The sequence below is a fragment of the Tachypleus tridentatus genome, chromosome 8 (genome assembly GCF_004210375.1).
Source record: "Tachypleus tridentatus isolate NWPU-2018 chromosome 8, ASM421037v1, whole genome shotgun sequence".
Taxonomy (NCBI): domain Eukaryota; kingdom Metazoa; phylum Arthropoda; class Merostomata; order Xiphosura; family Limulidae; genus Tachypleus; species Tachypleus tridentatus.
The window spans coordinates 94,998,472-95,020,858 of NC_134832.1; the positions used below are offsets into that span (position 1 = coordinate 94,998,472).

General features: G+C 33.7%; 1 protein-coding gene across 10 annotated transcripts in view; it reads right to left on the bottom strand.

Moving 5' to 3' along the window:
* LOC143222978 (synaptotagmin-14-like) overlaps positions 1–19,716 on the bottom strand; it is a 45,676-nt gene extending 25,960 nt beyond the window's left edge. For 6 of the 10 annotated variants that reach the window (XM_076450282.1, XM_076450284.1, XM_076450287.1 and 3 more), the window contains exons 1-4: positions 19,524–19,715; positions 10,640–10,804; positions 8,219–8,386; positions 5,382–5,635 (exon numbers count right to left, since the gene is read on the bottom strand). In XM_076450282.1, coding sequence (XP_076306397.1) covers positions 5,382–5,635; positions 8,219–8,386; positions 10,640–10,804; positions 19,524–19,533 — 597 coding nt within the window. In that variant the 5' untranslated portion in view covers positions 19,534–19,715. Of the gene's footprint in view, positions 1–5,381; positions 5,636–8,218; positions 8,387–10,639; positions 10,805–19,523 lie in introns of all 10 variants that reach the window. The other 4 variants (XM_076450290.1, XM_076450291.1, XM_076450292.1 and 1 more) reach the window with 2 other exon arrangements.
* Positions 19,717–22,387: the final 2,671 nt, after the last annotated feature.

A 22,387-nucleotide genomic window follows, 5' to 3' on the forward strand; every position in this document is an offset into this window, starting at 1 on the left:
TTCTGCCTGATGCAAGAAATAGAAAAAAATATGTTAAAGAAAAGAAGTCAAAAAATGTAACAAAACTAGGTCAAATCCATTTAAGACAGTGTTTTGGAACTCAAGCTCACCAAAAATGAAATGCTTGGAAGAGGGTTTTCTTTTAACAATATAAAGAAATTATATTATTAGTTTCCTGGCACTGAAGGATTTAAGGTAGCTTTGCAATCAGCAGTATAAGCAACTAATCATAAACCAAAAACATGAAATAAAAAAGCTATTTCTTGATGAGTTTGCACACCAAGGGAACAGCAGAAGTGAGATGTTGATCAAACCACTCTATTAGAAAAATCAACTTGTCAGTAAAAGCACTTAACAAACTCAGCTGTGAAGCCAACAACATCGACTGTGTGAAATATAGATGTTTGAAATCAAAGGTATTGTGGCTGAAATAGAATAATTTACTCTGAAGAAGGAAGTCTCACACAAAACAAATTCATAGCCTATAAGACAGGAAATACTGATGATGGGTCAAAGTAAAAAAATCACATGGAATATTTCCATCCTCCCATTAAGAAAAGAAAACAACAACAACATGAGGGACAAAAACTTGTAATTAGTGGTAGTATGACAAGTTCAATCCATCCAGTAAAAGTGTCTTGCATAAAATAAGGTGTTTCATATCTTGTACAAAAAGTACTGAGAGATCAATGAGTGTAGACTGGCCAGGCAAAACCATAATATAACATGTAGTATGATGATGATGACAGCCCTCTTCTCACAGAGTGGGTACACATGACTATGAAGTTTGATTTATTGTACAAATCCCACTCCTGAAGACACTTCTATAGTTCACCAAACTAGTGATAAGGACCCCCACGATCCACTAGAAGAAAAAATAGGGATTTCCAAAGGAACAACAAACTGAAGGCAGTGGAATGGGAATCTGCATTTCCCTATTTTCAAAAGCAGAAAAACTGTGATTGTAAAAATCATGTATCAGTAGGGATGGGCAAAAATCCCTGCCTGCTCTACTCACAAAGTTTATGAATGAAGGTCCTTTATATATGATACAGCAACAATAAAATACTATACAAGTAGATATGTATCATTGGATAAGAGACATAACCTGACCAAGCAGCACCTGCAACCAGGTGAGATCCTGAAATATGATGTATATCAATGAAATAAGATAAAATTAATAATATATTTACATACCCCAATTAATGGCTAATAGACATGTGTAGAACCACCACAGGAAAGATGATACCCACCCAAGGAAGACACAGCTATGTTGTCCAGAGAAAGAGTGACAAATGTGGTGGGAGTTGTCCACATATTAGCATGAACACTCTCCTTCAAAAAACTGACTTCGAGCAGCTAAACATGAGATGATGAATATAGGGTGAGGAAACAGTATGTAGATGGCAACCTATTATGAAAACTTAAAAAAAATGCCAATCATATGATGACCCCAACCAAAGAGCATAATACACAAAAGATCATGGGAAACAGAGGAATGCCATAGAACAATGAAACAGGAACAAGAATAATGAAAACAGGCAGTGCAAACCAAATAACATAGCAGAAATTGGACAGAGGAGATGAACTGGATCCAAATGGAAATACAAGTGGAAAAAGAAAGGTTAGGAAATAAGAAAAAGGCAAAACAACCTTCCCAGGCAGCCGACGAAAGAAGGAATGATGAAAAATGACATAAATATCAGAATGATGATGACCAGATGCCAGGAAGAGAAAGAATTAGGTAATAAAAGGAAATGGTATGAAGAACAAATTGCAATGGGTGCAAAGGGAAAATCAGACAGGGCATGAAGAACAACGAGATCCAAATTCAGCAGAGAAAAGGAATTTGGCAGTTGAACAGATGAAAGGGATGGAAAAAAGAGGGAAAAACAGGAAAAGAAGTCATTCCAGGAGTAGGAAAATAGGAGGCATTTAACAGGTCAATCCTATAAAAAGCAACAGCTGAAACAGACAAACTCTGATTAAACAACCAAAGAACTGGGAAAGGTGAAGAACAGAAGTAAAAGATGGTCAGAAGCTATGGTAAACAGACCAAAGTCAGAGGCAAAACCAATGCCTCTGGTACATAGACAAGGAGGAAAGGCAAATGGCACAGACAAGGAAAGACATTACAAGAGGAGCAAGTCCTTGAGCTGAGGCAAGGGACTGGACAAACTTCACATAGAAAGATGTAGTGTGGCAATGTTCCCATGAAAAATGACACATTATGGTTGTGGAAGAAATGAACAGGATAGAGAAAAAGGAAGAGTCTATCGCTCTGCTTAGGGTAAGAGGAGAGGGAACCACATCTAAGTCAACCAAAAGAGAACCTCCAGCAAAACAGAACAAGGAGTGGTCTGGTTAAGGGAGTCAAAATGGAAGATAGACATATAGGTGAAGACCCCTCCAATCTTAAATGAAAGCATCCATATCCAGAGCTGAAGGGTGAGGAGGAAAGACTGGCATACCAGTGGTGAGAAACATATACATGTATGCAGTGTTCCCTGTTTAGAACACAGCCACAAAAATACCTGAGGATGAAAAGTCCAGTCTGTGGAGAACCTGGCTGGAACATAATAATAGTCTAGTTACAAGGTTCATAGCTCTGGGAACATAACATGTCAGAACTAAAGCCAGATTTTGAAAAGACAGAAATATGGATTTGTTTCCCTTGCTTAGTATTGGAGGAAATGATACAGAGCCTGATGAACTGACAAAGATTCCAGGATGTGGATATGGAGAAGAGCCTCCTCCACTGACCACTGATCCAAACTCCCGAGGGAAATAAGGATAACCTCCTAAACCCACAAAGGAAGCATCTGTGAACATATAAGATACAGGACAAGGCTAAGGAATAGGAAACCCCTCACTATGGTCAAGTCCCTGTCAAACCACCAGGCAAGATCAGCCCTGATCCTAGGTGGAAGGGAAATGGGATGGTCCAAGGGACTGTGAGAAGTTCCACCTGTCGAGAAGCATCCAATGAAGGGAATGCATGTGCTTCCAACCCAAGGGCAATAAAATTTGCTTGAAGTGAGAACTAGGATTCCATGGTGAAGCAAGGCATCTCCAATTAAATATGCAGCCAGGCCAGATCAATGATGGGACTCCAAATTCACATGTATTTGGAGACAAAACAAGGATGTGAATAAAATCCTCATTGGGTGGGGAGTTTCATAGCTTATTTGTATAGAAGGACTTGAACAGATTCAGCAAAACGACTGGACAAGGTGCAATCCTGAGAAAGAGCATAACAAAAGCCAGTAACCCTATGAAAAAGCCCATATAAACAAAATGAATGTGTAGCCAAAAAGACCCATACAATAAAGAAGTTAGAGAAAGTAGTCATTACTAACAGACATAGGTTGTCTTATCTATTGGGCAAACTGGGCAATTGCTGGGGCCCCACACATGGAAGGGCCCCCTAGTGCCATGCCTTTTAATCTACTTCCAAGTTTTCTTATCATTATGGGGCCCCATTCACTGATTTCTTCCTGGTGTTCCAGAATAACTAAGATAACCCCTTCTAACAAATTAAAAATGTAAAAATGTGTATAGTCTACAAAGTAAATAAAAATAACAAACCAGGAAAACTATGAAATTTGACCTCAAACAGAAAAAAAAACAAGTAACACTGAAAGTACAAAATCAGATAAATGAATATATATGACCCTTAAACATATAACTTAAGTCCACTCAAAGCATCAATAAGACAAAGGACACTAAAATAAAACCTACACTAAATACATCAAAATAAAAAGCAACTATTTAACAATAACAAAGTCTGACTCAAAACAAATCCCCAGTTGGATGTGACTAGTAGTAAAAAAATAAGGATTTACAAACTAAATAACATTACCAGTGAAAAGAAATAAATATTTAAAAATAAATAACAAAACAAACAAACCTCATACACAAGCATAAAGTAACGTAGATGGTAAAAAGAAGTTTAAAAATCTAGCTTACCCAACATTGAGCAGAGAAGACACAAATGATCTAAATTATAGAGTGAAGGAATTAGATCTATCCACACCAGCTCATACGAACACACTGAATATGGATATACCTACAGGAAGTGTAAAATACTCACTGAAAATCTTACCACAGGTCTTCTGGGAAAAAGAATAATACCAAACCCATTAGATTACAAGAAAGCATGATATCAGGTGGAAAGACCCATATGAAAAAACTTTAAAAATTTTCCATAGTAGTTATATCCCTCTATACAAAAACTGTAACATAAAAAGAAAAAAAAATCACCAGCCAAATGTAAGGCACAAACAACCCAAGAACTAAAGTTTGTGCTTCCCCAATAGACAACATTGACTAGCATATGCTGCTGCAATGGTGCAAAAATGAAGGGGTATAACAGACTAGTCTGCTATTGAAAGTTTTAGCAATGTTTCAAGGACAAATCAAGATTGAGAGAACCTTGAGTGGAAGAAAGTAGTACCATTTTGGAAATATTTTAATACGATGTACTCAACTCACTGCATGCTGTCATAAAATGCAACAGATAGCTTTAATACAGTTAACAGATTTGAGAAAGAGCAGCAACTGATGATTCACGAAATCTTGTAAATGCATTTCTTAGGAAGTCTCTAAACCAGATAAAATTTGGCTTTTCAAGTTCCCATAAATTTCTAAGAGTGTTTCTATTTATTTTTGATATCTTTCTCGTAAGACAAAATTTTCAAGACATTTTACAGTACTGATTAAATTGCAACTAAATATTAAATATCTTTTTTAAAAATGTTTATGCAGCCATTCCACACTTAATTAATGTCCTGGCAAACAAGATGCATCCAGCCCAACTTTGCTTTAATCAGTCTCTGGACAATTATTCTAGAGAGTTTATGCTTGCCTGATCAAGTTTTTGAATGGCCTTCACTAATGTGTAGACCATGTACAAATGGTGCTGATATTTGAATAGAGTATTAACCTCTTATAAAATGTTGTAAGAATGACTGGTGATGTATGTAACACTTTGCGAGTGTACCTGCAGATTGCTTTAATTTTTATTCACATTTATGCAACTTATTTTCTTTGCTGTGATTTCTCCTCCTGCAGCATATTTTATTTCAAACATTGAAAGCATATTTGAGATTTTGTATGTTAAATATTGATCACAATTTTACGAAAGTATAACATGTAAGCTACTAACTGTTACAGAATTAATACAATATCCTCTTTTAGCAATTTTTCTGAAGTTAAATAGCAATGATATCTTGTAATAAAAATGAATGATAACAATTTTAAGTAAAAGCAGTATTTTAACTTTTATTGTGAATTTGAACTGTATTTAAATGAAATAAAAGTAATTTTTTTTATGTATAAATTCTTTAGACAAATCTCACCAGAAAACTTAAATCACTCACTTCTTGGTTAAATAAAGGATCTTCAACTATAGAGACTGCTTGATTATCCTTAGAGAGTGAATCTTCACATTTCTGGAAAGCACCATTTTTTAAGAGAAATTGATACAAGTCATTTGTGGCTTCAGAACATTGCTCCATTGTTCCATCAGTAACAGAATAATCACTCGCAACTTTTTCATGTTGCTCTTTATCTATTAACAGATTAACATCTTTCTTTTCACTACCATCTGATTCTTCTGTCATGGCAATGGTTGCTGTGTGGTGAAAAACAATACTGAATAGAAATATTAATGGGAAAATAAGAGCAAACTTTTTAGAAATAGCTCATGTTCTCTCTGACTACATGTTGGATCCAAGCTTTTGCGTATAGTCTCAGAAAGCATTAAACCACAGAAATCAAGTCTCTAAGATACAAAAATTTCTGGTGTTGTTTACACTGATTGGTGAAACTTCTCTTTTGGAAATGGAACATGGTAGCTACTTTTACTAAAGTGATTAGACACGAGCATCTATAAATTTCATATAACTACAATCTATTCCCATATGGGTATCAATTAAACTTATTTTTAAGGTTAAACCAAAAAAAACCTCTAACAACTTACTATTAGGCTAATTACTTCTCATGTATTTAATCACCCACAGTCTATAAATACATCACCACAAGCAAAACAATAATTACTGTGAATGTTTTATTTCTGTCAAGTCTAATAGTCTTGTTGGCTGCTTACTGTCATGAAAGTAGGTTTAAGCTGTCCTGAAAGTCTTCTTTCAAGGAAAGAAGAATTTAAGGTAAAGAACATGACAAAAGTAAAATACAAAAATTATTGTTGAAGATTAACTTGATATTACAGGCATTCATGCAGTTCTACATTACAGTCCAGATCTCACAAACTGCAAAGTGCACCAAAGAAGTTTAATATATATATTGCATTGTAGCTTCCACTAAAGTAAAATTAATCTAATGGATCCTCAAATACTAAAAATGCTTATTATGTGATCATGTCATCTCAGGAATAAGAAAGTTAGCAACAATATGAGGCTGCTTCAAGACCCAGAATACATTACCCAGACAAATGGATAAGCTAGCATAAGCTTCAGGAACCCTTTCTACGCTGCAGAAAAGGATAAATATAAAACACTATCTAAAATAAATACTACTATTGTTTAGAAAACAAATAACAAATATAAGCTGGAAAAATTTGAAGATATTTAGAACAAAATTGTTTTAGAAATCTTTCACGATTAGCAGTGAATTATTTACACAAATACAAAGGTATAAGTATTGTGTGCTTTTAGTAGTAACATTTCCTTGTACTGACCATGTCTTAGTGATCAGAAAATGGAGGCAGCCATAAAGAGCAAACCTTATAACAAAAGCTTTATAAGACTTCTCAAACTTAACTAACAGGGACAATAATCTAACTATGCCCAACAAAGATTAGTTCCAAGTCTGTACCCTTGGGATGAGTGTGTTTCATGAAGATTCAGTGCTAGATTAAGAGAGACAAATGCAAAGTTTTAACAAGTAATACTTTGAAACCTACTGTAAAAACTATAACAAAAAGTATTTATTCATTTTGTTAATAGTATTAACCAACAAGATGCAACAAATATTTTGATATCAATACAAGCTTCAAATTTCTTATGTCTAACTACTAAATTTATAAAATACATTGTTCTTTGAATTTTTCTAAAAAATATATACACTTTAAATTTGGAACTGAAAGCTATTTGCTTCATCTCCATTTGTTGATTTGGGATGAAACTTAATTTTTTAAGAAAGAATAACATTGAAGTTTATTAACTAATATTTTCTGCAAATAGTATAAATAACATTTCATAAAAATAATAATGGTAAGCTCCTAGAATTATCTTGTGTTATGTATCTTTAAAGTACAGTTTTTAACAAAATAAGCAAAATTATTACATGAAATAGAATAAGTGAATATTATGAACTCAGATTATTTAAACAAAACTTTTATAGCAGTAGCTTTTATAGTGACAAGTTTTTGATTACGCTGTGAATAATATAAGGATTTATCTTATGCATGTTATTTTCAGTTATACAGTTTTCTTAAAATTACATCCAATTGTTCTGCATAGTAATGGGTACCCACAGGAAGAGGCAAAAGGGGGGCTCACATTATACAACAAATTCCAATTATTATAGAATAAACATAACTTGTGAACTTGTTGAATTTGAAGAAACAAACTAAAAGCTTGTTTAATAAAATACTAAATTTGAAAAGTAATTGAGCTATAATTGTATTTTAACCACATTTTGAATTTAGAACAGATTTGACAATTTTGTGTTAGAACTTAGAAAAACACATGATGCAGTGTTTACTCCTAGCTTGCCAACCATCATTGCTCTTTGTTTAATTAAGAAGTTTTTTAATTTTAATTGTATCTATTATTATTATTATTAATGAATCGTAATAATTTAGGATTCCCTTTAAACTTGCTTTAAAATATTTTGATATTAGATAATGAGGAGACAAAGGAAAAGCTTGGATACAAAGAAAATGAAATTATCATTTGTACAAAACTGTGAAAAATACTGGTTAGAGCAGAGAAAATCCTGTTTCAGGATTAATCCTTGCATTCAAGTCCAAAAAATGCCATTTTTTTGTTTTTTTAAATAACACCAATGATAAGAACCTACACTTCTATTATTATCCATTAAAACAGTTGTTTCAATTTTTCACATCAAAGTACAAAAATTTAGCAGTTCAGTCTTCTCTAGGATTTCAGCATTAAACTAAATATGTATATATTACCACTCCTTGCTAAATTGTAAATATGCAATGATGATAAAATCAAAATGAAAAACATACTGGCCTGTTCTTGAAGGTGACAGAGTTTATTTGATTTTTCAGTCTCAGAAATTCCATGATTACTAGCAGCTCTTTGAGACAGAATCTGAAAACTAGCAGATTTTTGTATTATCTGAAACACCTCATCTTCACTGTCTGTTGAAGAATAGTCATCACTAGAGGCCAAACCTATAATGAAATATTTTAATTACTTAACAGGATTTATAATATAGTTGTTCCAATTCTTTTTCATCTTTATCATAACGTTTTGGAACAACATGGGACCCAGCTGTTCTATCCAAAAGATTAAATTAAAATGATAATTAAAAAAACCTCTAAAACTAGCCTTATAATTCATATATTTTCCAACCTTTTCTTAAAGATAAAAGTTTAGCTTTTAAAGTATGCAAGAAAATTTCAAATTTTTTCTCTGTTTTTGAAGCAATTAATATTTTGAAGCAAATATTATTAATATAAATGTAATATTAATATTACATTATTAAATATTAATAATAATATTAATATATTGACAATAAACTAATATTACAAAATAATGGATGTTATCTTTAATTATAAAGCTTCTTCAAAATCTGAATCATAATTAAATGAACAAAAACAGATTATTTTTATCCTTTTAACTTTTATACAGCAATTTGACTTATAAAAAAACAAATATTATTTTGCAAAAATTCCAAAATGAGATTACATTTTATTCCACTGTACTACAAATCTGTCTTTGTAATCTTTAATTATCTTTTAATAATTGAATAAGATAACTTATGACTAATGCTTGAAAATTGTATATAAATATCTTCAATTCTAATGTGCAACTGTTTAATTCCTGTAAATGTACAGTTCTACAGTGATGATTATTAAGTATTTTATATAAATAACAAAACAACTTTATTTGTTACATCAATTTTAATTATATTTACAACAGTTTGTTCCATATTCCATCACCTGCAAATGCATTATGTGGGTAAAAAAAAATATTAAAACACTGATAAAAGCAAACAAATTAAATTATTATTATAAATAATTTTTATTATTAATAATGGTGAGTTATACAGATAAAATTCCCACAGCTTTTCATTAAAACAACATAATTTTTTATATTCAAATTCTCAAAACACAAAAGAAATGTTTCTGCTTGTGTACATAAAAGGCAAAGACTTCCTTTTCTTACACACTACATCTGGGTTATCAGAAAGTATTTCCTACAACAGGAAGTATGTGTACTGCTAATGCCAATTAACCTTTCAAACAATTCTCTGAAGAAATTATCACTGTTTACACTTGGAAAGCAAAGCTAGATCTTTTATGTTAAAACATAAATCTTGTTTCAAATCAAAGCAAATTTATTTACTTAGCAGAATTTTTTTTTCTCATAATGTATTATAAAGTTACACAATTAATAAATTACAAATTTAGTAAACCAGATACTCTGGATGAATGAATTTTGTATATATTTTATATACCTTTTAGAATTCCTTTTTGAAACTGTATTGAATTCTATATTTTAACAATAATAGCTTTTATTGTTCTCATAAAATGAATAGATACAATTTTCCATAATGAATGTACAGACAAGAAAGAAAATATGCATATGCCTTGTATAACAAATGTAACTATTGGATTATTACACCCTACTAAACTATAAATTCTTCTAAACTAGAATAGCAACTTATTTGTATCTAAGTTATTGAAAATGCAAATTGACAATTGTTTATTGCCACTTAATATGCATAATGAGAATTATCAGTAATGTAAGTAATCAAAATATTGTGGAATAATGCACTAGTCTTTCTAGTCTCACTTAATTATGTGATATTTTATTCCTCTTGCATGATCTCATCTTTATCCAATGTGGACATATTTTTGTTTTATCCCCAATAGCAAGTTGAGAGTTTATAACAGAATTACAAGCCAATCAGCAAGTCAAGTCTTAACATTAATGTATCATTAAAGATTCTGTGTTACTTGCACATTTGTTTTCATTTTTATTTCATTTGCTGGTAATATCAATTTTATTTCCTGTAAGGTGTTTCTAGAACCTCTGTTTTGTGAATACTACTTTGATGGATATCAGTGTATTTGAATACCTTATAACTTACCAGAATAAATTAATAATAACTTGAAATGGGAAATTGTGCACAATAACTAACCAATGAAGAAAAAATTAACATTGCCATTTAACATCATACTTTGAACATTTTATGAACCAAAATTATTTTCCTTTTTTTGCCAAAAGTAAAAACTATGTTATTAATCACTAAGAAATAATAAGTACAGTGCATACCAACACAATCTTTGAGGCTAATATAAATAACCAATTGAATCTAATAATATAATCTCACTGTAGTAAATATTTTGTAAAATATTTAACAGTTATTGGCATATCAGCACATTATGAATATGTATATTTTCTTATTAACAACTTACCCAAGTTCTTTCCAACAATTTTCTCCTTCTCCAGATCATTATAGTACGAGTTGTCATTTTCTCCAGAAAAACAAAGCTTGTTTTTCAAATATATGTACAAGTAACATACCACTAACAGACTTAAGACGCACACAACTCCCAGAAAAGCAACAGCTTCACTTGGTACTTGACGTAGGAAAGGATAAAAAAACAAAAACAAATTAATGTCAAGTATAAGATGCAATACATATTTGTCTTTCACTTCATATCAAAATGAAGAAATTCACAAATTTATTTCAACAAAACAAAAGCACACACATAAAATGTCAAATGCATTGTCTGGTGATTATAACTGATATATATTATTAATTCAAAAATATGAGGGCTAATATAATATTTCAAAATCAAACTCATCAGATGGAAAGTTAAAACTGGCATCACTAGAAACTGGTGGATAAGATTACTCGTCATACAAATTAATTCCGTTACTTTTCCTGAGTAATTTGTTTTCTCACGAAGTCAAATTTGAGGTCATGAAGCTAAAATTTTAATTCTTCATAGCTTACTGCACTTTCGGCCTATAAAAGCACAATGCAATGAGCAGCTGTAAAAATTTTTACTAAATTTTCTTCTTAACACACACGTAATGCTTAACAAAATGATATTTTTAATTATTATTTTGAATTTCACGCAAAACTACACGAGGGCTATCTGCACTAGTCCTCCCTGATTTAGCAGTGAAAGACTAAAGAGTAAACAGCTAGTCGTTACCACCCACTGCCAACTCTTGGACTACTCTTTTACTAACGAATAGTGGGATTAAACGAAACTTATAACGCCTCCACCCAGGGATGGATACAGGAGGGGTATGGGGGAATGCATCCCCCCACTAGCCATACCAAAATTGTGTAGGTTAATGGGAAATCAGAAATATAAAGTACTGATCATCTCAATTAAAATATTTTTTGCTGTATGTTTACTTATAACATGTCATTTAGGAATATATGAAAGTTCATTGTCACATGCACTATGCTGTATGATTCAGTATAGTGCTGTACGATTACTTGTAACTTGATATTTTAAAATAAAATCAATAAATGAGAGTTCATAATCATATATGTTTCTTTTCTTTGTTTCAGAATTAATTCCATGAAAGTTACGTTGCAGTAACAAGGAAAACTTTACTTGGTGTCAGGTTTAAGTCACTGTAACTTAGTCGATCACCCCCTCCCACCACCACAAAAAAATCCTGTTTCCATCACTGCCTCCATCGCTGAAAGAGCGAGCATGTTTGTTGCGACGGGCATTCATCCACACGCCCCTCGGGTTACGAGTCGAGTGCCCAAACCACCTGACCTTTTTCGAAGAGTCAGTAAATTTGTTTCTTACGATATTAAAACCCATTTCTACAATATACTGATTTATGTGCTACAGTATGAGGAACGATACTAAAATTAACAATGTAGAAACTTCAAATGGAAATGTTAAATATTGATAGTAAACATTTCAAAACACTTAAAAAGCTCATAATAATTTTTTTGAAAAATCACCAAGAATATTTAACGATAGTTATGTTACGTATTATAATTTATCTAGGACGAGTGCTCAATTTATTATGTTTGTTTGTTTGTTTTTCAATTTCGCGCAGAGCTACTCGAGGGCTATCTGCGCTAGCTGCTCCTAATTTAGCAGTGTAAGACTAGAATGAAGGCAGCTAGTTATCACTGCCAACTCTTGGGGTACTCTTTTAACAACGAATAGTGGGGCTGACAGTCACATTATAACGCCCCCACGGTTGAAAGGGCGAGCATGTTTGGTGCTACAGGGATTCGAACCCGAGACCCTCACATTACGATTCAAGCGCCTTTACCATCTGGCCATGCCGGGCCCGTGCATTACATATTAAGATTTCAAATAAGCGGAAATTTGAATTTAGAAGTTAATTGAATATTGATGTGTATCAAATTTATGATATTTGCCAACAAGGTTCATACACAGAATTTCCTCTCTTAGAACAAATACATTTTAATATACAAACAACAATACAATTTATAATAACGGTTGTTACAAATAGTTATTACAAATAATAATTTATACACAACAGTTTTACAAACAATACCTGGCCTGGCATGGCCAAGCGTGTTAATGCGTGCGACTCGTAATCTGAAGGTCGCAGGTTCGCATCCCCGTCGCGCTAAACATGCTCGCCCTTTCAGCTGTGGGGGCGTTATAATGTGCGGTCAATCCCACTATTCGTTGGTAAAAGAGTAGCCCAAGAGTTGGTGGTGGGTGGTGATGACTAGCTGCCTTCCCTCTAGTCTTACACTACTAAATTAGGGACGGCGAGCACAGATAGCCCTCGGGTAACTTTATGCGAAATTCAAAAAACCAAACAAGCAAACAGTTGACGAAGCAACCAGCTAACTGTTTCACTGAACACACGTAAATGTTTTACCGTCGAAAATATTTAATGTCCGAAGTTAATTCTCTAAAGTTAAATAACTGGTAACGTTCGAAATCTATAAATATTTCTAGTCAAATATCTACAGTTTTCCGATTAATAAAAGTTTATCACAATTAAAGTATACTGTCTGTAGCAAACCAACAACATTAAAACTGTTGCCTGTCTTTTATACTCATTAGGCGAGATTCTTTAAAATTCAGCTGGCAATCACTGGTATTTTACACACACATACGTCGAACATTGTTGGTTCTCACATTCAACAAGAACAAACAGGACTTTCACAATACACATTTAACAATGTTCGTTGCATACGTTAAATTAAAACAAACATAGACATTAAAATAAATGTATAACAATAAATGCGTTACAGTAAAACCTAAAACACTACAACTTCCACAAAATTAATATACAGTGAGATAATATATTTCCTCCAAGAGTTAATATGACAAACTTCTAGAACAAGAGATTTGATCACGACATACTGAAAAATAAATTTTAAATTTCTCTGATCCTAATCGAATTTGTGAAATAAACTGGACATAAATGTCATAGTACAATGAAGGGAGTTTTTATTTATGAACACAAACAACAAATGACAGATGGTTGTCTTTACTGGAGAATGATTTCATGATGAAGTTAGTTTTCTCTAAACTCGTTAGTTTCTTTGACTCTCAAAATCTCAATTATTTGAAAGTTATTTCCACACTAAGAAAACACCATGTTATATACTTAAAACTATAATGAAATACTTTTCCGTAGTTGCTTTCACTACCCATGTAAACATTGATCGCTTACGTTGGTTATAAGGGAGGATTTAGCTTTTAGGGATCACATAATTGGCCAGTGGAAAAGGTTGGTGTCTACACTTGCATATGGCATGATGACACCATGAGCACTATAGATTGTTCTGAAGCTGGAAAAGCAATTCCAGTAGCCATTGCTCTCAGCTTCTTCTGCTGCTGCTCTAGTATCCAATTCACTATAACCACATTTAAATGCACTGCATAAAGAAATAGCCTCATTCAGAGATTATTTGTCTATTTGTCTTTGAGTTTCACGCAAAGCTACACGAGAGCTATCTGCACTAGCTAAATTAATAGCAGCATAAGATTAGAGAAAAGACAGTTTGTCATCACCAACCACTGCCTATTCTTGGACTACTCTTGTACCAAAAAGTGGGATTGACTATTACATTATAATGCTCCCACGACTAAAAGGGTAAGCATGTTTAGTGTGATGAGGATTTGAACCCGCCACCCTCAAATAACAAGTCAAGTGCCCTAACAACCTGGCCGTGCTGGGCCATCAGGGATTAAATGTTCCTAAACTCATGTAGCAACCCATTTGTGAACTCGTAACTGAAAAATCTTATCACAATGAGGAGGTATCATGAAAGCCCTTCTCATGAGTCTCTTTAGATCATCTTTAATGTATCCAATATTATGTTGGACGTTAGACCCTCTTAGATATATATACGACTGTTTAATTTTATGGTAATGCAAAAGTTATGATTTAAATAGTTTGTATAGTGTGAGTATTATATTTACTCATCTTTAGAATTGATAGTATATAGCAAGTCTACTTAGGTAACTGTTTACGAATCATACGTTGCATTGTTCAGTAGTTTTGAATTAGGACTGTTGCATTATTGCGTCACGTTATTGGAACCTTCCGAGTTTTTCTCGTTGTTTTGATTAAATATTATTTTATCATAGTATCTAGTAGTGTGTAGAATGCTCTAGACCTTTGTCGGGGTATATGGTTGGTTGGTTGGTTTGGTGTTTGATGGCGCAAAGCAACTAGGCTTCTGCGCCGCAGGGGTAAATATACGAGTAGAAAGTTTAGTTCCATATATACATCCAGATTGCATAATTTTAAGTTTAGCCATAAAGAGCACATAGTGGTGATTATTAAAGTGGAATTATTTCATATTGCACTGTAATAACACAATATAGAAGAATAATTTATTTTGTCACTTGTATTCTAAAGTAACTGATCCAGTCTGTGTGGGATTTGACAACAAAGACAATTATTTAAAGCTATGGATATTACTGTTAATCAACAGGGTAACGAATATTTAATTATATGGTTTATTTGTTTTAATATATTATTTTAAAACAAGTTGACTGTGTGTTGTTTGTTTATTGTTGAAATTTATCGCCAACAAATCACAGACACTGACTATAAACATCCTAGCCCATACATAAAACCTGATAGACCCACAGCTTCCAGCCATGTACTTCTCCTTATTCATCACCCAGTTCTCCATAGAGTAAAAGCTACGGTGCAACTTATCAATTACCATGTTATAGTTACTGAGATAATCCCTATCCAAGTTCTATACAGTAGCAGGTATCATACCATCTAAACGTTGTATCAAACATCATATTGATTATTCCATGTTAAGAATTTTAGAAGACAAATTATCTGAAATATATTAGAAAAGCATTTAGAACTTCCTTCATAACCCCTTTAAACACTGATAAATTAATTACTTCACATCAGCATAATTGTGAAATGGTTGTGTTGATACTTTCTTTATTACTGAGTAAGTGGGTGAGACACCTTCATTGCTCAGGGAAGACCTTTTCATCTGGAGACAAAGTCAACCTTTTAAATACAGTGTTTTGGGTCAGAACCAGAATTATTACTGAACTCTGTTGACCTTTAAGGTTCCTAACTGCCCCAAGTATCCAAAGAATTGTGATAAGATGCTGGCTAATCCACCTTGTAGCATAGCTTACCCTATTGGACATTACTTCTTCCTCAGTCATAGGTCACCTTGACCAGTACTTGATGATACCTAGACATGTCAATAAATGTCTGGGAGTCCTATAGAGCAGCGTTTCTCACTCATTAATCCACAGAATGGCGTCGGCCCATCACAACTATCTTACCACTTTGTATGACTTTACACACACAAACAAATCCCGACAGAATATTTATATGGAAATCGTAATGGTTTTCAATGTACTTGCATTTAAGTGGTCTATGACGATTTAGGGAAACCGCAAGCCAGTCTCCTGGGGTTTACTTTGGCACTGGAGCAAATAAATAACACTTTTTCTTCAGATACTAGACTGCAGAATTATGTCTATATTAAATTGTTAAGCCTGACCAAAGACTTGGTGTGGTATCTCATTGTTTTATATTACATACATCAGCGATCACAGACTCTCAGCTTACTAGCTTTTTCATATCTCTTCACCATCCATCCCTCCATTTGGTATGACTCACATTCCAAAGGAGTAACGACACAGAAGTATGAACAGCCAGTATAATGTCTATGGAATAATCACAGTGGTTTGTAACCTTAGCCTGAAACAAGAATTAATGCAATCTTAAATTCATTACATCCTGCTGACGATTATGAAAAATAACGGCAGAACAGCTAAACAAAACTTTGAAAATTTACTTAAATATACTTAAATAAAGATTTCATAAGAATAGAAATTCAATAACCAGAGAGGTTTCGGAAAATGGTATTTTCTAAAAGAGCTCGGGCTATTAGGTTTACTTTCTTATGCTAACTCTTTAGTTTTGATACTGTATGATTTTGAATATCATGCCTGGATACTAGCTATAAAAGGGGTAATGTATACCAGTTATCATTTGGAACACCATTACTTTATTCTAATAACTATTTTTACAAGATTTATAGGTTAACTAACTTAGGGTGTGTGTGTTTTCATATAGCAAAGCCACATTGGGCTATCTGCTGAATCCTCTCGGTGGATTCTACGGATTTGCCTCTGTACTAGCGGGGGACTTTACTTAGGGATTAAGCTTTTATCCATAATTAAACTGAATGGGTATCTTCTGATTAACTGACCACTCACTTACAACTGAATATCTTGAATAAATCAGACTAACTTACACATAAAGTAAAACTACATGAACTTAGTACTTTTTAAAAATAAAATATTTTAGAAATTAATAATTAACGCATAGTACTTTTATAAAAATTTCGTTATTAATATCCGTCACGTGCTTGATGTCATCATCTCATATACAAGCGTGTTACAAATTAAGCTAGACTCATGACTTGGCTTGTTTATATGTAATCTAACAAATAATTATTTAACTGAAGACATATAATACGTGCTGGCGCAGATAGCCTAGTTGCTTTGTGCCATAAAACAACAAACCAACTAACCAATCAATACGTGCAAGAACGAACACATAGATGCAAAAGCACCTACGGACTTTTACACGAGATCAGTATATTTAAGGTTGCTTTTACAAATATGTTTTTGTGACCAAATGGCCAGTTGAGTAGAACGATAGTCCCTCATCATCATCATTAAGGTACATGTTATGTGTAAAATAAATGTTGTGCGGACTTTACTGGAACATCAATTTATACCAGCATTCTCACTAGAGAGTAGAGAAATTGTGCTCTCGAACAGCACGAGAAATAACAAAGATTGCAGTAAATTATGGTTGAAAAGTCACTGTTCTCTTGGAATTTGTCTGAGAGATTCTATTTAATGCGAATTTCATGACCTACAGATAGTGATGTTGTAGCAAATAGCATTATTCTTGGTTTTGGTATTCAGCTATGACAATAAATGACCTTTTAACAAAGGTGTGATACAACACGAATTATGATTTAGTCTTCCTTAATTTTTCCATTACCGTTAAATACAAAAGCAATTCCTGTTTTAAATTCCAAATATAAACATATCATTACGCTTTGAGTTTATGAATATTTCGAAATGGGAAAAACTGTTGAATACCCATCCCAAAAGAAATAAATTTTCTTTGGCACCAAACTACCTACAAAATGTCAAAATGTAGTTCTACTAATACATGTTGTTCTACTATAGTATTATATCGGTTGCGGGAATAATTCACCGAGGAGAGATGTAAATCCTCCCACTTGATTTACTAAACAAGAAGAAAGCCAAAAAGAAGAATCCTTTGGGATAGCCTTTCGTGGTGGTCCCGGCATGGCCAGGTGGGTTAAGGCGTTCGTCTCGTAATTTGAGTGTCGCGGGTTCGATTCCCCGTCACACCAAACATGCTTGCCATTTCAGCCGTGGGGGCGTTATAAGGTTACTGTCAGTCCCACTATTCATTGGTAAAAGAGTAGCCCAAGAGTTGGCGGTGGGTGATAATGACTAGCTGCCTTCCCTCTAGTCTTACACTACTAAGGCCCGGCATGGCCAAGCGTGTTAAGGCATGTTGTAAAGATGAACATCAAAACGTTATTCAGTAAATCAAAAGTTGTTGGTCGGTGTTGTTTACTAGCTGCTTATCCTACAGTTTATCACTTCGAAACTAGAGTTGATAAGCGCAAGTAGTCCTTGTTCGATTCCCCTCGGTGGACTCAGCAGATAGCCCGATGTAGCTTTACTATAAGAAAATACACACAGAGAGATAGTCCTTAAGAGCCAAGGGCGAATACCCGAAAATAAACAAGCTTATACTCTAAAACTACATGTGTCCTAGCATTTAGGAAATTTGGACTGAGCAGATACTGAGAGATTGAACATGTAAAATCAGTCAACGTCACCTATTTTCTTAAAAGCAACTCTTATATGAATAACGGGATTAACTGTCCTAGTTATAATGACCCCAACAACGAAAACTATAACATATTCATCGACATTTCATACCAATTGTAGTGAAGAGAGAAACATGTTACAGTAAAACAGATACACCAAGCGGAACATCAAGCAGGTCAAACTATAAAGGACTGAAATATTCCTTTCATTACGTTTTAATCAAAAATCGTGCATTTTGAAATAACGTGAATATGAAAAATAATTACTACACAGTTTACGAAAAATCTGAAATGCGAGATATTTTAACTTGTTGTTCGTTTGTTTGTTTCAGAATTTTAATTCCAAGTCATCCAAGGGCTATATGCGCACAGTTGTCTCTAATTTTTCAATGAAAGGCTAGACGAAAGGCAGATAGTCAATATTACTTACAAGCAGACGCCCTTTGTAAGACAGTAAATCCAGTGTAACAATGTAATTAGACTTACAGAAACTCATTGAAAGGCAAGAAAATACAAAGTTTCTAGTTAATAAAGTGCTGTTGAACTTATTACGTAAATATTATTAAAATTTGCAAAAATATGGAAAAGGTAATTAGAACAGCTAAAATAGGATTTAGGAAATGTAAACGCATTAAAACAACAAATATAAATTTGCAAACAAATAAAAAATAATCTAGCAAAGTTAAATAATAATCTAGTGAAACTGTCATTATTATGGCGCATCTACAGCCTCAAAATACTGAAAGCGTTTCTGCAGCAAAGGGACGCAAACCATAAACTATCGAATTCACAGTTCGGACAATATATTTTTAACCCATTTTCACGTGTTCGGATGCGGAATATTTGACAGTGGCATTGACAAGCTTCTGCTACACGTGCTTGAAAAGTAATAACGTTTAAATATTAAACCATGCAAAATTAAAAGCACCCACCTGACAACATTATCTTTTCTTCTTAACTTGAACTTAGCGACACAAAATTAAGAAACGTTAGCTTACTTCCTATTAGTAAATCAATAAAATCAAACAAACAAGCTGATTAGTAAACATGACGCAGACTGCACAAACAAATTTGTATCCCTCAATTGAAATGTAACATTGTTGCTGTGTGTATAATATTGTATTGACTGTAAATTCTTCGAAGGTTATATATGCTCATTCAACTAAGGGACGTCATCACTGACAACTAAGGGACGGTTTCAAAAATTAATAAATATTATATATTGTCTCACAGATTATGAAATGTGAAAGTATTGTTTAATACATTGCAAATATAAATATATTTTATGAACAAAACTAATAAAAGATACAACTTTTATTATTTAAAATTATTTCCCAGGATTTAGTGAAAAATAATTTGAGAATATGATTGTTTGGTTTGAATTTCGCGAAAAGCTACGTGAGGATTATCTGTGCTAGCGGTCCCTAATTTACCAGTGTAAGACAGCTAGTCATCACCACCCACCACTAACTCTTGGGCTACTCTTTTACTAACTAGCAGTGGGATTGATAGAAGCTTTATAACACCACCAGGCTGAAAGGGCAAGCATATTTGGTGTGACGGGGATTCAAACCCCGGATTACTAGTCGAGTGCCTAAACCGCCTGGCCATGAGGATAAGAATAAAATTATATAACTTTCAAAAGTAATGCTCTGTTCTTCACCAACTATACACTTTATGAAATTGAAAGTGAATACAAACACCAGTCAAAACTAAAGTACAGACACAAGAAGACTTAACGAATATTGTATGTGAAAACAAGAAAAAAAGTTGAACTGATAGAGATATTTCGAATGTTACCGTGAGATACACTTCATGGCCAAAAGTATGTGGACACCCGACAACCACACCCTTATGTGCTTGTTAAAGATCTCATTACAAAACAATGGGCATTAATATAAAGTTGGTCTCCCCTTTGCTACTATAATAGCCACTCTTCTGGGGAGGTTTTTTACTAGATTTTGGAACATGGCTGTGCTGTGGGGATTCGCTCCTATTCAGCTACAAGAGCGTAAGTGAGGTCGGGCGAGAAGGTCTGGCTCGCAGTTGGCATTCCAATTCATCCCAAAGGTATCTGATGGGGCTGAGGTCAGGGCAGTCAAGTTTTTACACACTAACCTCAGCAAAACATGTCTTTATGGACCTCGCTTTGTGCACGGGACATTGTCATGCCAAAACAAAAAGGGCCTTTCCCAAACTTTTGACACAGAGTTGGAAGAGCACAATTCTCTAGAATGTCATTGTATGCTGTAGCATTAAGATTTCCCCTTCATGGGACTAAAGAGCCTATCCGAAACCATGAAAAACAGCTCCAAACCACCTTTCCTCCGCCACAAAACTTTGTACTTGGCACTATGCATTCAAACAGGTAGCGTTCTCCTGGCATCCACAGACTGCCAGATAGTGAAGCGTGATTCATCACTCCAGAGAACGCATTTCTACTACTTCAGCGTCCAGTGGCGGTGTGCTTTACACCACTCCAGCTGACGCTTGGCATTGCACATGGTGATCTTAGGTTTGTTTGCGGCTGTTCGGCCATGGAAACCCATTTCATGAAGCTCTCAACGAACAGTTCGTTTGTTGACGTTGCTTCCAGAGGCAGTTTGGAACTCGGTAGTGAGTTTTGCAACTGTGGACAGACGATTTTTTCGCGCTACGCACTTGAGCACTCGGCGGTCTCGTTCTGTGAGCTTGTGTGGCTTACCACTTCGTGGCTGAGCTATTGCTGCTCCTAAACATTTCCACTTCACAATAACAGCACTTACAATTGACCGGGGTAGCTCTAGCAGGGCAGAAATTTGACGAATTGATTTGTTGGAAATGTGGCATCCTATGACAGTGCCAGGTTGAAAGTCACTGAACTCTTCAGTGCGACCCATTCTACTGCCAATGTTTATCTATGGCTGTATGCTTGATTTTACGTAACCACCATATTACTTTGTTTTACAATATGAATAAAATGTTTCGCTTTACATCACGTGTCCAGTCTGTTTACTTTCTTACTTAAAACTAAGTTCTTCAGTTAGATTTACTTTACAACTTGCTTAATTCACCTTCCTGTTATATATCAGAAATCAGTTTCATCTGATAGTAATCACTTAGTAATGTCAGAAATCAGTTTCATCTGACAGTAATCACTTAGTAATATGTCAGAAATCGGTTTCATTTGACAGTAATCACTTAGTAATATGTCAGAAATCAGTTTCATTTGACAGTAATCACTAGTAATATATCAGAAATCAGTTTCATCTGATAGTAATCACTTAGTAATATATCAGAAATCAGTTTCATCTGATAGTAATAACTTAGTAAAATCGCATTTCTCCAAATATCTGTGTTTGTGGGAATAAAGCAAACAGGATAAAATGTAAAATAAAACATAAGCTTCATTAGAATGTAAAACAAATAGTATTTGTACTTACTTTTGGTAGTGGATTATCACTTGTATTAAATCAGAACTATTTTTTGAATTAATTCTCTACCACACTGTTTAAAATTAACGTTCTTCGGTGTATAGGGAATGCTAAATTTATCCACAACTACTAGTGCTCCTGAAATGCCTTATAAGAGGTACAATATAATAAAGTGTATTTTACAATAGACATGACTATATCTGTTGGCATGATCACTACATACTTCAATCTAAGAAAACCTTTCTGGAAAATGGATTGTCCTGTGATTTTCTCAAATGGGTTATTTTATGTCATGTTTATATTTCTGTGTTATGATCAGGTTTATCATCATTGTTAAGGAATGGGATCAGTCCTTAATAGTGCCTGCCATCTCCGGAGATCTG